Source organism: Strongylocentrotus purpuratus, unplaced genomic scaffold, assembly GCF_000002235.5.
Source record: "Strongylocentrotus purpuratus isolate Spur 01 unplaced genomic scaffold, Spur_5.0 spur5_scaffold_9, whole genome shotgun sequence".
Taxonomy (NCBI): Eukaryota; Metazoa; Echinodermata; class Echinoidea; order Camarodonta; family Strongylocentrotidae; genus Strongylocentrotus; species Strongylocentrotus purpuratus.
The window spans coordinates 820,101-838,523 of NW_022145615.1; the positions used below are offsets into that span (position 1 = coordinate 820,101).

At 36.2% G+C, this 18,423-nt stretch overlaps 1 protein-coding gene across 3 annotated transcripts in view; it reads left to right on the forward strand.

Annotated features, from left to right (window-relative positions):
* The first annotated feature begins 6,506 nt into the window (after positions 1–6,506).
* The window catches only part of LOC578358 (CREB-regulated transcription coactivator 1), a 52,596-nt gene continuing 40,679 nt past the window's right edge, over positions 6,507–18,423 (forward strand). For 2 of the 3 annotated variants that reach the window (XM_030977101.1, XM_030977102.1), the window contains exons 1-3: positions 6,507–6,698; positions 7,015–7,131; positions 8,771–8,872. In XM_030977101.1, coding sequence (XP_030832961.1) covers positions 6,525–6,698; positions 7,015–7,131; positions 8,771–8,872 — 393 coding nt within the window. In that variant the 5' untranslated portion in view covers positions 6,507–6,524. The remainder of the gene's footprint in view (positions 6,699–7,014; positions 7,132–8,770; positions 8,873–18,423) is intronic. The other variant, XM_030977100.1, reaches the window with a different exon arrangement.

Consider the following 18,423-nt stretch of genomic DNA (forward strand, 5'->3'; position numbering starts at 1 on the left):
TCATTCTCGAGGGAGACAAGATCATGCATTATCAGTTTTGTTTCTCATAATCATTCAAGATACATGAGCAACGACTGAAAATGTATATTCCCTAGGTTAGTTGTGTTTGTAATGAGGTTTTTTTAGTTTTTACAGATGGGCATCAATCAGATATATGAGTGTTTACGCCTGGGAACAAACCGTTAACGGCATCATCCGAAAAGCGTTAAAAAATTGATACCTCTAAAAGCAATGCACAACTGCATTTGGTTCCCCCTTGAATTTTTTCACTGAACAACAGAATATTTTGCTTAGTTTTTAATCAAAACAAAAGCATTTTTTAGTACTCGAAAAATTGAACTTTTTACTGTGCAGCTGTTTTGTGACGTCATAAAGAGCCATGAGTTGTGAACATACAATAATTGGTTGTACATCGCATTGTGACGTCATAAAGGGCTTTAAATAGAACATTGAGCGCGCGCACACAACTGTCTACTGTGACGTCACAATGATTTACGCGTATGCAGCTATAACTAGGTCACGTTATGTTGTCATTTTTGTTGTTGATCTGTGAAACCACATTATGACGTCATAATGGGTTCACGAGTTGTTCGCCATTTATTTTTCGCAGTAGTTGCCACATTAAAAGGAAATACATTATGATGTAATGCGATTCGTGTATATGACGTCATTCCATTAACAACTCGACTAACGCTAATGGGTGGTATTCCGGTAGCGCGTACTAAGTTAGCGCGTGCTTAGTTAGTTCACACTTTTATGGAGTGCCTGTTGTGAACTAATTTACCCTGAACAGATTATTTTAATCCTTCAATGAAAAGTGTCCAAAAAATTAATTTTGCACTGAAATAGGAAGAAAAAGATAATATGAGTATACACTAAATTTCAACAAAGTCCTTGGTAGATTATCTTTGTCATGAATATTGAAGGAGGAAGATCAAACCTAGCATTCCATAGAAGTGCGAACTAAAATTCTTGTTTAGTCTGGACTTAGTCCCGGCTTAACTTAAGAGAATACCACCCCATATCTCTAACAAGCCGTTCTCGGGGGGGGGGGATGGGGAAGGGATGTCACATCATCGAGTTCCTCAAAGATCAAACTTTTCGGACTTTTCATATGTGCACATTTTTATTAATAGGGGTACAGGCTTGTCACACGAGATTTCGAGAAATCAATATTTTAGACCATGTTAACACAAACAATCGTGATTATGTGACCTTTTCTCGCTTTACGTTTTTTGGGGTACAATTTCAAATGTTGACTGTCGCGTAAATGCTACTCCAACATATACACTGAATTCATCATTCTATTCAAAAGAGAAAAGTTTATTACGATCAAAATGATGACCACTGGTTATCAAATTCAGAATTTAAATTCAACATCTTATTGATTATAATCCAAACAAATGATTTAAGCATATTTTTTCTTTTTGACTGATTGCCCTCCCAGCCCCTGAGACCCCCCCCCCCCCAAAAAAAAAAAAAAAACTTGATTCATTATTCGTATGAATGGTAGGCCTGAAACCAATTTCAAATCGCCTCTTTTGTCTAAATCATTTGATATTAAATAGTCCCATTCACGGTGTATCTGTTTTGCACGATTTTAAAAATACTTACAAAGTATATATATATACATATCATCGTAGAAACGTGCAATCTATTACAATAGCCATTAAATGGACAGTATCATCTTATGCAATCAACTAAATAATAAATCTTTCTATTACCAGATGCATGGTTGGAGAAAGAACATTGCCGTATGGGCAAAGTCGGAGGAAGGGCCAGAGCTGTCGTCTATAAAAGAATTAAAAAAACATATCAAATTTGTCACTAGTGACACTCACCTTTAAAACATTTTAGTGTAATGTTATCATTAAAATAAATGGGAAAGGATTGTATAAGTTACACAGAAGTACTGTCCGATAGTGAGATGACGGTTGCCCGAATACTGGCGGCCTGCATGTAACAATTTCTATTCGTGGGTGTAGCCCCTAGCCTCATGGGGGGGGGGGGTAGTAGTAAATAACCTCCTGTTGACGATCACTACTACCAAGTGTACATTTTCACTATTGAAGATACAAATTACCTTCTTACTATGGAACCGTCCTTTTAGTACTAACAGGTGCCCCTCGAGACTAACACGATTATTGCCATAAATATTCACGACCAAACACTGATACAGCCCCCTTTCAAATAGGACATTTTCGTAATGTAACCAAATTTGAATAACTTTGGTTGCATTTTTATGCATATGCCTTTGTGAAGCGCCTCGAAACAAATGATTTCATTCACCTGTTTACGAATAAGTGTATATTATTACTAGTCGGAATGCAAATATCATACATTAGTTGTTAGGACAAACATTACCGCTTGCCCTACCTAACAATACGTAATATGCGCAATTTGCATTCTGACTTTTGAAATACAATTATTCGTATCGAGGCACTTTAAGGGGAAGTCCACCCAAATGCTAAGTTTGTTTTAATTCAAAGAGAAAATGTGAAGAACAGATCGGTGACGTTTGAGAAAAATCGGATAATAAATATATAATATTTTTTTAATCCATAAATTTTCATGAAATACTTCAAATCTGTAAGTCTAATCGGCAACGAGGTCTATAAATATGATGCCAGTCCCTCATATTTTATCCTTTGTCGAATGCAAGAAATGTAATTAAATTCCATTTTGATCAAAAGATTATTTTTTTCTTATTTGTTGTCCGATTTTTCTCACACTTTCACCGAATTGGTTTTCTAATTATTCTGCTTCTATTAAAACTAATTTAATATTAAGGTGGACTTCCCCCTTTAAGCTCATTTATGTTTACATTACAAAAATGGCCTATTTCCATTATATTAAAAGGAGAACTCACCCGAAAGAATAAGTGTAGGTATTCTGAAGAACGAAATGAATTCCTGCCTTTTGATATACAACTAATCTTACGAACGTGTACAAGAGATATATAAATGAAAATTTCTCGCCATGATGTAATGTCTTTTAGCATGACACGGGCGCAGCCATTTTCTTGAAAATGTGACGTACCACGCGGAGTTGTACATGTATCATGCACCAAGCTTTAATTGGATAGACTTTTTAATTCAATAAAAACAAATTTTACTTTTCAATGAGGAATAATCATAGCCAAGGAGGTAAAAATTACATTTGGTGAAAAATATGTAATATAGTAACAATTGGGGGGGGGGGGGTAGTTCTCCTTTAAATACAAATGCCCTAACTATGAGAAAAGTCCTTTTGGTACTAAAAGGCGCCCCTCCACAGCCACCACTGATACATTCCCCTTTCACATTTTCAAATGATCCTATGAATAATCACAGAACTGTGCCCTATATTGTGATCATCTAAATCACGCAACAGTGCATTTTTTTTTCTGTTTAAAGTTCATTTCTTAGCCTTAGGGGAATTTCAGGGTACTACAAAACGCATTATCAGTGCACTTTCTTTGAATGGAAAATAAACACATCAGTAGTATCCATGGTGTCAACAACAACAACAACAACGACAATAACTGCTCAGCTCGCTACGTCGCATTTGAATAATCACAGAGCTGTGCTTTTACTACAAGTGATCATCTAAATCATGCAACAGTGCATTTTATCTCCTTTTTCTGTTTAAAATTCATTTCTTAGCCTTAGAGGAATTTCAGGGTACTACAAGACGCATTATCAGTGCACTTTCTTTGAATAGAAAATAAATAAATCAATGGTATCAATGGCGTCAACAACAACAAAACAACAATAAGTGCTCAGCTCGCTATGTCGCATTCGTACCAGGTCCTATACAAATCATCTCAAAATCAAAAGAGTACGAGACTGAATATTTTTGCAAAAATCTTTCACAATGAATAAATATCAAATATGCTCGCTTGGTTTGGGCCCAACTATGATTCATGTCATGTCAGATGCTACAACAACTGGAATTTTTACTTATGATATATGAATCGAAACAAGTAAATACTATTTCTTTACCACTATTAGGAACTTGCAAAAAGGGAAAACGTAATAAACATAAACCTTTTGGGGCCTGGCAAAATGTTTAACTTTCATCAAATCCTTTTCAGAACAATTCTTCATAAGCAAAAATGACGACTCTTGTTGTTGTTACCTAAAATATAAAATTAATAATGGTTAAGTCATATTTCAAACGGTATTTCAAATAGAACATCTAGGAGTGGTAGCTGAGGGCGCCTGCAGCAGCCTAACAATAAAAGCTAATGATAACAAACCACATCGAGGATAGCACTTTTACAGATGACCCCCAAACGTGGAGAAGTCCCACTTTGTGTGTTTTAGAACAATCACTGCCAAAGTGATGAAAGTGCTTCAAGAATACCGTTTGTTTTCCCTGTTGGGAAGAATACTTCCACCTGTGTACCAGGTACCACCGGTGCATAAATGAATAATGATTACATAACATTCATCCAGCAATCGCCTGGATGGGTTATAAAGTTTTGTACAAATAACCTTTATCTGCTCATGCGCAGATTGCATCTCCGAAGCCGTTTATATCAACAGCACGGGAAATCTAAATTACACACAATCGCAAAGGCTTTCAAAAAATCAAGCAAAGGCATTTTCAATAGCCCTGTGCGTCACCTTTTAAAATGTGCGAGCATGTTAAAATTACAATTATGTAATCCGAGAATGATGTCTACGGGCAATCCAATGCCTTTTTTTAAAAATAAAAATGTTGATTTCTTAAAAGGCTCTGCTATTGTCCTGGAGTTGGGGTTTGGATTTGTGTTTCAGAACTTATTAGTGGGTGAGGGGCGGGAGAGGAAATATGTCCTTCCCAAGAAAAAAGTAGAACGGGTGGGCCTATATTATAGAATGTTTTAAAAAAAATATGAAAGCCGATTTGAGAAGGAATAACACATTCAGATTTTAAAGAATCTGAGGAATTTCTACAGCGATATTTTTGTGCTCGGATTTGAGTGATGTTTAAATATATATCATATTTAAATCTACTTTAGAAAGAACCTTCCCTCTAATTTCTCATCGTTTGTTGTTGTTGTTGTTGTTTTTTGTTTTTTTTGGGGGGGCGGGGCATTCCAGGGGGCTCGCCTCTCAGGGACTGTGGCGTAATGAGCAAAAACGTTCGGGGAGCAGAAGAAAAATCTGCATCACCTCCACTCTTATAGGCCCCGCGGAACATTTATCAAAGTGGAGGATTAACGATCATGTAAAGCGTAGCGAGCGAAGCGAATTGGCGTAAATTGCGTAAATTGGCGTGGGGTCCAGGGGCTGAGCACCATTAAGCTCAGGGGTTTTAGGTATGTGATAACGGTCAGATGAGCATCCAGGGGCCCGCCTTAGGGCCTTTGGTGGGGTCCAAGGGACAGAGCCCCCGGAAGCTCAGGGGTTTTATGTATTTAATAACGGTCAGATGAGCATCAAGGGGCCCATCTTAGTGCCCTTGGTGGGGTCCAGGGGATAGAGCCCCCGGAAGCTCAGGGGTTTTATGTATTTAATTGCGGTCAGATGAGCATTCAGGGGCTATGCCTCCGTGGTGGATCCAGGGAGGGGCCCCCGGGCCCCCTCAAACATTAAAATATAACAAATATAAAGTGGTATCATATTAAATAAATAGAAATAGAAACATAAGGTGGTGTTGTGGCTTGAATCTCATTACACGGGTGGATGGTTTGGATCCCAGCCCTGAACTAACGTATTTTGGCAAAGCATTAATCTACGTTTGCCACTCTCCACCCAGGTGTGAATGGGTACGTGGCATTAGTGAGGCAATGATCATTGCAGGGCCCCTCGGGAAGAAAAGCATTGGTGCTGTATGAGGAGGCTTCCCTGGGTAGACACAATCCTTAGTATTATCATATTTATTAACAAAAATCATAACAACGTAGTGATTTTCACTATGATACATTCCAGCTTTTTGGTGTATATTACTTGCATAGAGAGATATAAAACTGGATATAGCCAATCCAGATGCTTGGTTACAGTTCAGTTGCCCTTTGCACAACGGGAGATGTGAGCCACATAAACAATCTGACTCTATCGCCGACCCCTTCCCCAGGAAAAGACAGTTTGAAGAAAAAAATTGTATTTTAAAAAAAAGAAACCTTTTTTATTTTTGTATCCTGCTAGGAATTGCCATCCCATTTTTGGAGCATGTATAATAGGAAATTCTGTAATTCCTCGCATCCGATCCAATATTATAATACTTATTACAATCACTGAAAATATATAAGCTCGTTTCTTACACATGTAGGTTGAAGCCTTGAAGGCAAGCACTTTGTTAAATATACCCTGACTGTTCATATTCCAGTACATGTACATACATGTTCCTTTTTTGATTTAGATAAACCCATATTTCGACAAAGTTTATGAATTTTATGACAGATTATCTTGAAACATAATCCTGAATATTATTCGTATCGCGATGGGGCTCCGCGCTCTCTCGTATTGTAGCGGTAATATGCTCGGAGAACGTATATGTTGTAACGCCATCAGTGATTGGCTGATTGGCGCGACCCGCTGTAAATAACCCGCTGGATGACAACATTTATTTCGGAACGAAAATCTGGCTGTGCAAGCCAGGCAAAACCAATGTCGAAAATGTCTAGCCCACGGAAATTTAGTGAAAAGATTGCCCTGCACAATCAAAAGCAGGCGGAGGAAACAGCTGCCTTTGAGCAGATTATGAAAGAAGTATCAATAGTTTCTAGGGTAAGTGATATTACCGATTTGTTAGTGCCTACATCTTCGTTTGCAGTGTTTTCCGTGTGTTGGGCATACGGCGTTCCCATACATGCCTGTGTAATGCATCTATATATTCCACTGGTAAACTATATATAATGTCTCTCAATGGACGTGCTGTATATGATGCTCGTGTATGCAAATACGCACACACGACTCAAATGCAATGCTAGTATATATTGAGAGCATGTGTGTTCAATGATATATGATCTGTATGAAGACATATAGATGAGTTTGATGATGTTATTAAAGTAATGTTCATCATGTCTCTCTGTCTCTCTTTCAGCATCCACACAGTGTTAGCCCCCATCACCACCTGCAGCTATCTCCTGCACTGGGGACATATCGCGGAGGATCATTACCAAATGTTAATCAATTAGGAAACAGTTCTATAGATTTACAGGTGAGTTATTTTATACACATGAGATCCTAACGTGATGACCCAAATACAAAGTGAACGTTATTATCGTGGACTCGCATTAATTAATACTGTGTATGTCAATATATTAGGAAACAGTTCTAATGCAACTGCACAGGTCCTAATGTGACAGGTAAAATATTTTACAGACAGTCATAGATAGATGATATATGATGACACAGATACACAAAGACTGTTTCTGATTTTGATATATTATACACACTTCTCACGCATCTCGTTTATCACACATAAATGTGACATAAACATTGAAATAGATGTACAGTGTACATGTGTACTTTACACGTCATGATGATGAAATAATCATCTGTTTTAAATTGTAATATCCTGTAAGAAGTGTTCCTACAGTTCATCAGATATAAGTTGGAATAATCTGTTCATGTAAATCTCTAAATATGTTCAGAGCTCTTATATTTCTATAAAGAAATTAATTCAACAACTTTTAGAGCAGCTGTAACAAAACGGAACTGTTATGGAAGAGCAATGAACAATCTAGCATGGATCACACACAAGGAATGAGAAGCAGCACTTCATACTTTTCTTTCACCTTCCGGAGCCCTTCAATCAAACTGACCAGCATTGTCATTTTGTAAAACTAGTAATTAGAAATAATGATCAGTTTAGGACTTTCTGATATATGTCTTTGATTGAATTCCAAATACAATCATTACACACTCCACTTGTACAAAAATACATACATGTAATTTTCATACAGTCATCTATGATGACAATTTCCATTATTTCACAAAATAATCTTTATCCTTTAGATTAGATGCAAGGTACATGTCCACAAGCTGTAGGGCAACAACTACTTTTGGAACTTACTGACTCATCCTACCCCACATAGTTGAAACTTCAGTATTTCATGAATGGCCTGGAACAAATATTTACACTAACCTTTCAAGAAAATTAAAAAGTGCATTTCAGTAATAACTGTAAAATTTGATAAAATTCATGACTACTAAAATGGATAGCAAGAAAATCAAAATCAAAAAATTTCTATTCCAATTTGACAAGTAGGTTCTAAGTTCTTAACAACAACAAACTAAACTATAGAAATTGCAATTCATGATGGTAATTTTCTGGCAAGAAACTTGTTATCAATGAAGGTTCTTATAGATTCTGCAGTAGATCAAGGAAAGGACCAAATAATATTTCAAACATAATATGCAAATGACAGTTGGTTCATAAATTCATATCCAGTTTGCTATCTAAACATTAGTCATGTAAGGAGCATATAAGTTGAAAAATGATTACCATCACTGGGTCACAAAAATATCATTAGAAATTCATTAATATTTAGTGGCAAGTGTTGTTACTATATTTACATGGAAATAACACAATGTTATTGTTTATTACAGTCTTAATTCTTAATTTTCTAGCTGTATCATAAATTTAAAAGGAAATCGTCCCAACCTAACTAATAGTAGAAGTAAAGAGAATAAAGAAATAGGTGCCATTTATACCATTGTAGTCTGAAAATATCATGGACTTTGTATTTTCAATAGTTTTAATCATTTATTTACAGTTTGCAGTAATATTGGCTATATATCAATAAACCTATACTTAATCCACCATTTTCTCTTTAATCATTTTCTCCATCCAGCAAGCATTGCATAGTTTAGAGGATATAAAACATGCAACAGGACGAGGAGTACAAGACCGAGTCTACAGAACACAACGGCCGGGGGCCCATAGAGGGAGACATATATCCTTTTCAGATTTCATATTTAAAGTCGTGTTTTTATTTCTAAACTTGTTGATTGGTTAACAGTTGAGATTGAATGTTTTGTATTATGATGTATTGTGTGTTGTTTGTGTATTGTCTTTCCTCGGTTGTCTCTTGTTTTTCAAGTACAACTCATACTAGGAGGTTGCAAGGAAAGTTTCTTCTTTCCTACCTTTAACTGAATTTGCTGTATAAATCATGAAATAGCTTGTCACCTTGTCGTGACACAGTGTCATTTGTAGAAAGACAGCGCCTGATTTATAATAACGTGAATTTATGAGCATATCCAAAAACTTTAGATCAAGGTATAGGTCTGCAGATTAGAGGCATAACTGCATCAGGATAGATAGTCCATGTGGCTGCCTGGTGAAACTTTCTAAAATTATAATCAACAGCATAAAGATTTTTTGCAAAATGTTTTTGTTCTTCTTCTAGAAAATGCACTTTTAATACAAAATGATAGAATCTCAACAAGATAAGAGAAGGCTTCAATGTAGCATGGCTAACTTCATCCCTACAACATTTTAATATTTGTTTAGGGTTATAATATCATATTTGATTCTTCCATAGGTAAGGACATTCCCAAAATGCAGTAAGTCAGCAACATTTTAAAATGTACTTTTGATTGCATATCATCAAGGATCAAAGTGTATACTATCCTTACCATGGTGTATATTTTTTCTTTATATATACCTTTACATGTATGATATATATAACAGCTATTCTACATAGTACTTCCAGCCATTGTAAACCTTAAAATCTTTAAAATGTATACAAAGTGGCTTCATAAAATAGCTTATGTCTAGGATCAATAAATGTATGCCTAAACGCCCACATGCTGTCCACACTGGTTTCCTTTTACAAGATTTCTCCTGGTACTACCGCATTAATGTGTGGTGATTTTAAACCACTTTTTGATTATTTCAACTAATGTCTACTCAATATCCAGTATTTTTGTGAATATGAACAATATTATGTTCAATTTCAATTCATTAAAGTGTCAGAAAAGATGTTTCAAAGAACTATGTTAAAATTCAGCTATCACTGGCTTTGCTGTCCTAGCTGTTGTGACACAGTCCACTCACCATCATTTGCAGATAATTTCATTTTTAATATTTCCATTTTCCTAAGCTATTTAAGATACCCAAATTTTGACATTTTATCAGTTTTGGACTGACAAAACTGTCAATTTATAATTATGAAATAATGCTTGGATAAAGAAAAATGATATGGCAACAAATAAAAGCCATTAAACATCTTCTGATGTAAATGTGAACCTTGAAACAATAGAAGGAAAAAATCAAGGTTTCATTAAGAATGTGAAGGTTTGTTTTTTCCATTTTGTTCTCTAAGCTCTTCTGAGGAGAAATCATATATTTTCAGTTATTCCTAAAAAAACAACATAAACACTGTAGAACAATAACTCAAGCATATTTTTTTCTAGAAAATGCACTTTTAATTATATCAATACAATGGAATCTCAACAAGATATGGAAAGGCTCCAATGAAGCATGGCTAGATTCATCCCCTGCAGATTTGTATACCCATGGTTATAATGTCTTATTCGATACTTTCATAGGCAAGAACTTCAGAAATAAAGCAGAAAGTCAGTAACATTTAAAAAACATTTAAACAATAAAAACAATAGAAGAAGGAAAACAAAATGAAGATTGATGAAGGATGTGTGTGTGTTCCAGCTTATTTTCTAAGCACTTCTCAGGTAAAGGCTGTTGACTTTTGAAATAGTTGTTGTTGCTGAATACATGGTGAAGTCTTTAGACAAGGCTATAACCCTCATAGTTCTCATACATGCTTAAGCCTTATTCACATGCTGTGGTAAACAGTTAAACACCTAAAAAGTAAATACTGCCATAGGAAAATGAAATAATTTTATTTTCTAAATGAAGTAAAGAAATAAATAAAGCTGTGCGCAAAAACAATGCATACTTACTGATCTTTTAGGGACAAGAAACGGATTTGTGACATGTGCTATGCTAATGTAATTTCAGTTTGCCACTGCAGTTTATTGCCTCGTGTGGACACGGCTCTGTGCATCTCTCTTTTCTTGCCTTGGGAATTCCTACCGGTCTTATTTCCTGTAGTCATCTCCTGCATAAGTACATTGACCCCCTTCCTGGCGAGGGGAGGGAGGAAGGGACCGGGGAGGGGGAGGGGAGGAGAGGGGGTAGTGGTATATGACTCATTTCTCACCTCGGCTCGGACCCACCTTTCCACCTCCTTATTGTTAGCCAGAGATATTGATTCTGTGCACACTAATTAACAGGTCATCGGCTGAGAGCCAGAAGGGCGTTAGCTCGTATGCCGTCACATAGAGTTAAGGCCCTTCTGGCTCTTGATAGATGAGTTGTGTGTGGATGAACCTGTCATTACTTGTAGCATTGGTTTTCCTACATGTACTGTACATAATGAATAAACATATAGGTGACATTGGAACAAACAGATAGGGACTGAAGACGATCAGCAAATTTGGTATTGTTTGACAAAAGAGAGAGAAGGGGATCAATTATACTTTAGGAAACTAGGGAGAATGACTTGAACAGGAAAATTAAAAACAATTGAAAGAATGATTGTATTTGGAAAGAAAAGAAAAAGGGGATATAATGTAAGATCCGATTAGGAGTATCAATCCACTTTCAAGATCGGGTCGGGGGGGGGGGGGGGAGTGGGGGTGGATGCAAATTGCAAACTTCTTGATCAGAAGCATCCCCCCTTTTATTTGAGAGGTAGCTGACCCTGTGGACCCCAGTATCTGTACCCAAGGAACAAGAAATGACAGTAAATCTCCTATACCAGTATACAAATATATACTGCCATGAGAGGCTCTGGTTAAAACTATATGGGCCCAAGGTGACTGCAATAGTGCTATTTTGCTGAGGCGCGCAGCACGAAAGCAAAATGGCACTATTGCAGTAACTGAGGGACCATATAGTTTTAATTTAATCCAGAGACTCAAATAAAGACAGTATATATTTGTTTTATATACTTCATTTATATATCCATTGTTCATTGATTGGTTAAAAGATTTTGCTGTAAAAATCTGAATTCCAAGTTGGATTCAAATTTCAACAAACAGTTTTATAACTGCAACATACCTACCACCCCTGCTCCTTCACAAGATCACACAAACATGCGCGCGTGTGTGCGTGCACACTACTTACATATAACATGTCTGCGCGTAGGGTCAAATCACGCGGCCGACATTGCCTAGCCGTAAATAGTCTTTTTAGTTGAGGTACTATGTACGTCTCAGGAAAATAGTATGTTTATTTTTTATCATGTGACACACTTTTAACCAATCACTGAACAAGAATACATGTATATGAATGATGTAGTTATGCATACCTGGCGAAAATACTCGTCCATTATTATATTACAATGGCGTCCTGTTTTCCTATTTTTTTTTTTTTGGGGGGGGGGGTGGGTTACAATACATTGTACGTATTGCTTCTGCTATACATGTATATGAGAAGGAGGTGAAATGAAATATCTTGTGTTTAAATGTGTCTAGGCATACCGTAGAACATTTTATAATCAACCTTTTTCTTAATGCTGTATCACCATGGACTCTCAAAGTAATGGGGTGGGAGTGGGGGGAGTGACCACACCCTATGAATCTGATTTTGCAATAATAGAGAAGGGACCGAAGTTACAGCAAAATTTATCCTATTCTTTATAATTATGAAAAACCCAACCTTTTTTATTTTTAAGTGGTGTTTTGTCACCATAGAAATATAGAATCCTGCTGTTATTCATCTGTTTTTTGGGAGGAATGAAGGCAAGTGCCCCTTCATGTATGCTGAGTGTGTCTGCGAAGTAATGAGATTGAGGTGAAGTTGCAGTCAAATCTCTCATATTTCAATGTAATTAGGCATACCTGGACTGGGCTGGCTCGCAGGATAGAGACCCAACCTTTCTCTTAATGTTATGTCACCATGGAGTTACACCCCCTCATTGTATGATGAATTAATCAGGTGATTCCGGGGTCATTACCCCTTTCCTGACTCCAAGCCTTATTTATTGATAAAGTTGAGACCTCGTCATGCAGTTGCATCATAAAAGAAGCTCTAGAATTTATTGGGAAAGGATTACAATACAGTGTTATACATTAGAATAAGCATATTATTGTGAGGTTTTTTAATCCTCAGAATTAAACAAACGTCTTAATTCTGCTGAAATAACATAGATCTAGATACATGGGATTACACACATTCACATTGCATGCACGCAAATATGGCATTACAATTTGCTTCAAAGTTTTAAAATATTTCTCATCATATTTGGAATATAGGAGCATTTTAAGAGCATTCCTGTTCAAATTACATTGCTGCTTAAATAATTATATTCTGCCTCAGAGGATCAAAGATTTAGGGAGAAACTGACATAAGATCACAATTTTTTTTCACCTTTACCAGAATGCCTTTAAAACTATTGGTGAGAAAACCATCATGTAATAGCCTTTAAAAAAATGGAATTATGTCTCATAAAAGATGAATTGAGGTTTCCTGTCCAAACTGAATTTTATATAATTTTTATTGGTAAAGTGATGAGCATATGAAATTTGAAAAATTATTCTAAGGTTTCTTGACTAAGGCAAACCTAATTAAAGACTATCCTTTGTTAATTTTTTTATTTATTTATTTTTTATTTTTTAAACAAGCCATTGATAAAATATATTTCTGATTTCAAGTTGATTCTTCATAATTTTCTTTTCTAAAGGGGTGTACCTTTGTTTCTAGGCTAAAATTATCTAACAAGAACTTTTATAAGATGTTATTTTTTCATAAATGGGTCATGCTAACCTAGGAAGGTTCAAGGCTGTATGAAGTTTTATTAGAGTTTTAAAGCAAACAACAATTTTCTTTCATTTCTTTTGTTCAAGTATCACCAAGAGTGGTTGCTTAAGTTACAGCCAAAGTCCATATTCATTAGTAGTCATGACTTAATCAATATTAGATATCAATATTTAGTCTTGTTCATATGCCGCAGTGCCAGTAAGTCGCTTAAAGAAATGAGTAGCAGCAAATGAATGGTGAGTGGAACAACTAACACATGCCCATATGTGTCTTCTAGGATCTTTGTGTAATAATATACAGATACAGGTCAAACGCATAACTGCCCTCATATTTGCCCAGCATTTTTATGAGTGAGAGTCTGTGATGTAGCTGCAACTCTGGTCTTCATGATTACGCAGTTTTGAAGTATTTAGTCAATAGCATCTTCTATTACAAAAGGGTTTTGCATCGTACATTATTCAGTCCAATTCCAGTCTTGAATAAACCTGATACATTCTACATTTGGAAAATCTCAAAGTAAATTAATTTAGAAATATATTACTTCCTCTCTTAGAGGAAGTATGCTCTTAACTTGAGAAAAATCAATGGCAGTGAAATGACCCAAAGCTATAATTCTCTTGAAGTGTTCATTGAAAAAGACATGAAATGCATGGAGTACATGCATAGATGTGTCTGCCTGCCTGCATGCATAATGCACATCCAGTCTCTTGTCTATGGCTTTATGCTATGATTAATTCACTCATGGAGGCCACTATCAAGCCACTGTCATGAAGGCAGGCACATTCAACTGTCCCAAAGGTACATTAAAGGCAATCTTTATCATCATCAATGATTACTGTACTCTAAGGTAGGACAACAAATTTATTATTAAACAATTGTCTGCCAAATGATTCCAAGATAATGCATTAATTGCTGAGTAATTAGTTGTATACATATGGCATCCAATGGATAGTCTAATCTAGACTACATTGTAGGTACCTCCAAGGCCAAAATATATTGTCCAATGTCACCATGTGTGTATATTTGTGTTGGCTGAGCTCTTTCCAATGTTTATAAAGGTATTTCTCATTTCTCAGCCATTGTTTTTCTGTTGCTTTGAATACCTTTGAGTGGTCCAAAGAATACAAGAATTCTATTTCCTGACTTAATAGTCAGTCACAACAGTTTGAAAATGTTTCTTTTGAAAATGAAGCTCACTATGAGTTCTAATGTTTGGCTTTAAAGATCATTCCAAGGGAACAAGGAAACATAGTTTGTGGAATTATTGGAAAGTAAGATGTCTCCAATCATCACTAATTTGGAGAGCGGATGCCCTCAAGGGGGATGATTAACGTTTCCAATGAGATCTTGGAGCAAGGTTTCTCAGGACAAAGGCTGAACTTGAAATGTGGAAATCAGAATTAGAATGCTTCCAAAGGATTGCTTATTTCTCTGCCAAAAATCCTGACTATACATCATTTGGTACACCCCCCCCCCCTGCATCATGATTGTGAAGCAACCAGGAGATGCATTAACATCCACAGGATCAGGGATAATCTTCTTGCTATTTTGAGATCGGGGTATATTACTCAAAAGGTGTGAGATTCCAAAAGGCAGAATGGCAAGTGCTTTTGGAAGTGATTTCTGTTGGGTAAGGGAAGAGTTAATAGTAATAAATAATAATACTTCTGAGCGATTTATTTCAAACTTGTTTCTGAACTAGCATCTAAAAAACTGCTGGTACTTTTTCCGATTATGAGGTTGTGAAATGCCTGGTGTAAACCAGATGAATAGAACTTTATAGGCATGTTTTTGTAGATACATACCAGTAAATGAATTTAATATATTGGTCTGTGTACAAATTACTGCTAAGGAGTCAAGAAAAAATCAAATGAGTGGGCGCCGGAGCAGTTCATCGACCAGGTAGATTGAGGCTATGTTTATACGGCCCCTCACAACCTGACTCCTTCACTTTATAATATAATCGCATTTGGCTTGTCACGTGACAGATCACATGACATAGTCCTCGCGATACCAAGGTTTCTTCCATCGTATGGACAGCAAAACGTTGCCTCTGTCCACCTTGGCCCAAATTCACAAAGGAGGTTTAGATTTAACCCATGGTTTAAACCCTCATTTACATAACCCATGGTTTAAACCCTCATTTACATAACCCATGGTTTAAAATAAGTGCAAAATAAGCGCGACACAAGTCAGAGGTCCAATATTGGCCGCGCAAGGCAAGGTACGTTTTTTTTGTGCTAATTTTTAAACCATGGGTTATGTAAATGAGGGATTAAACCATGGGTTAAATCTAAACCTCCTTTGTGAATTTGGGCCTTCGTGTTCATTGCCCAGCATGAGACAATGCAGCATGCTAAGAACTGCAGTGCGAAATTTCTCACGGAATAGACCACGAAACATGATTAAAATGAAACATGATTAAAATGAAACATGATCAAGTCTGGCTGCGAAAGACCGTATAAACACAACCCGGTAGACTCCTGCCTGTAGCTCTCACTGTCTGCTACTCGTCTGTGATGGTGATAGAGATGATTTCCTACCTGTATCTTGATATCGTCGTGGAAACAGACCGTGGGTGGACTAAATGAATTTAGAGAATATAGGTATTATCACATGCGAGCTGAGGTTAGGTTGACATCCCTTGATAAGGGTAGAGTTTACTCACATTGGACGAATGTACCTACATGTATAAATCCAGGACTAAAAGGTTTATATTTAAGAAATAAGATGTTTGCGACATCTATGCATATATATCCTTTCATCACTACCTACAGGTACCTATTGAACTCAAGGAGGAAATTTTATGATCAATTGATTCATTGATTTTTATTAATTTGTAAACAATATTTTCAAAACAAGAATACATATCATTATAAAATCAGAACGACTTTCAAAACTGAAAATTCATTTGAAGAGGATTATTTGTTTTAAAGAGGTTATTGTCAAAAGAAAATCAAAACATTGTGAAATTTTCTCAAACTTGTACTTGAAAATGTAATATGTTAGAAAAAGGAAATAAACTCTTTTAATAATATATATGTACATGTACCTTTATATTAACTCGAAAGTATGGCAGGACATACAAACATTGCTACCGAGACCTAAGTTTTTTCTCATGAAAATAAAAAACTATTTGATTTAATGATAGATATTAAGAAGACACTTCCTCTCTTCTTGTTACAGTATCACAAACAGTTAATGTCAATAAAAGAGGTTGTTTTTGAGAGTGAAACAAAACACAACTGTAATGTTGTACTAGTTTCACATTTTCTTACATGTCTGTGATATGATGCTCTTTAATAAACATGCCACTTAAATAATACTCCATGAATAGTTAAAGGTGCCAATTTATATTTTTGATTCAGTGTTGGAAATAGTTGAATTATTCAGCATTTTGTTTTATAATGTTTTAGAAAGATGTCTCCAACATTTTATAGAAATTGAATAAAAAGTAATCACTTGTGAAATATTGAAAAATGAAAATTGATATTGATGATTAGCAATATAATTCATGTTTGCACAATGTTACAAGATTTCTAAAGTCAAGAATCATAGAAAAATATTATCATGACGAAATGAGAATATCCACACAGCAGATATTTGACCATGCTTTCCTTATTTTGGTAACATCCATTATAAAAAGTTCAAAAGGTAATTTCAACTTGGCAGGATCAAATTAGGTTATTAATGATTTTGATAGAGAGTGATTATTTTCTTCATAGAGAATGGGTTTATTCCAGTTTTTCTTCTGGAGATTTTGAATGGCGATTATATTTATTTAGCCAATTAAGCCCTGATATTGTCCATTTTGTTTGATTGCTTTCTATAGTTCATCACTGTGTGTGACCTACATACAAACAAAACAGTTCACATGGTGTAGGATTGCGCTGTAGTCAGTTCTACATATCCATTCATTGCTGTTGAGTGTTCCAGCAATACACGGATAAAGATGGACTTGTATTTCATTATGATATCGCTTTTCCCAGAAACGTTATCTTCTTCGTATCCTTGCTCAAAGAAAAGAAATGCTCGGCATTGGAGAGTCATTCACATGAATGGCTTATTACGTACTCCATGTTGCTTCCCTTGCTTCTATTATTGTATGATTGAAGCGTAGTATCTTGTATCTAAGAGCTATAAATAGCCCTTGCTTGCTCTCCCTCGAGTCTCATATTCCGTCCGTTGTCACTGTATTTGAATTGAGGTGGAGAGTAGGTAATGCGCTGCATATTACTGGCCAGCCAGGCATTATAATTTGTCATGTCACATTGCAGCTGAAAAACTGGGCAGGGTTGAAACGACGGCTACGGTGATAGAAGTTCATCGGTTATATCTGGCAGGTAGGGAGGGGTGGTGTTCAGGGGGGAGGGGGAAGTCTCCTCCTTGATATTTTTACGAGGAGGAGGAGGGATGGGGAGAGAGAGTGAGCGGCAGTAAATTTGGATCATCTCACGATGTAGCTTCATCAACATCGCATTTGTTTACATTTGTTATGGGGGAAGGACTCCCTCCTCAGCTCAGTCCGCTAGCTGGCTGCAGATGTGATGCAGCATCAGGCCAAGCGTGGCGTTTTGATAATGACATGCTTGGCACAGCGTCGTCGCCATCAGTCGAAACTTGCATCTTATCCTCACTGCCTGCGACACACACAGACACATCATACACACACTGATCTGTCACACTCTCTCTCTCTCTCTCTCTCTCTCTCTCTCT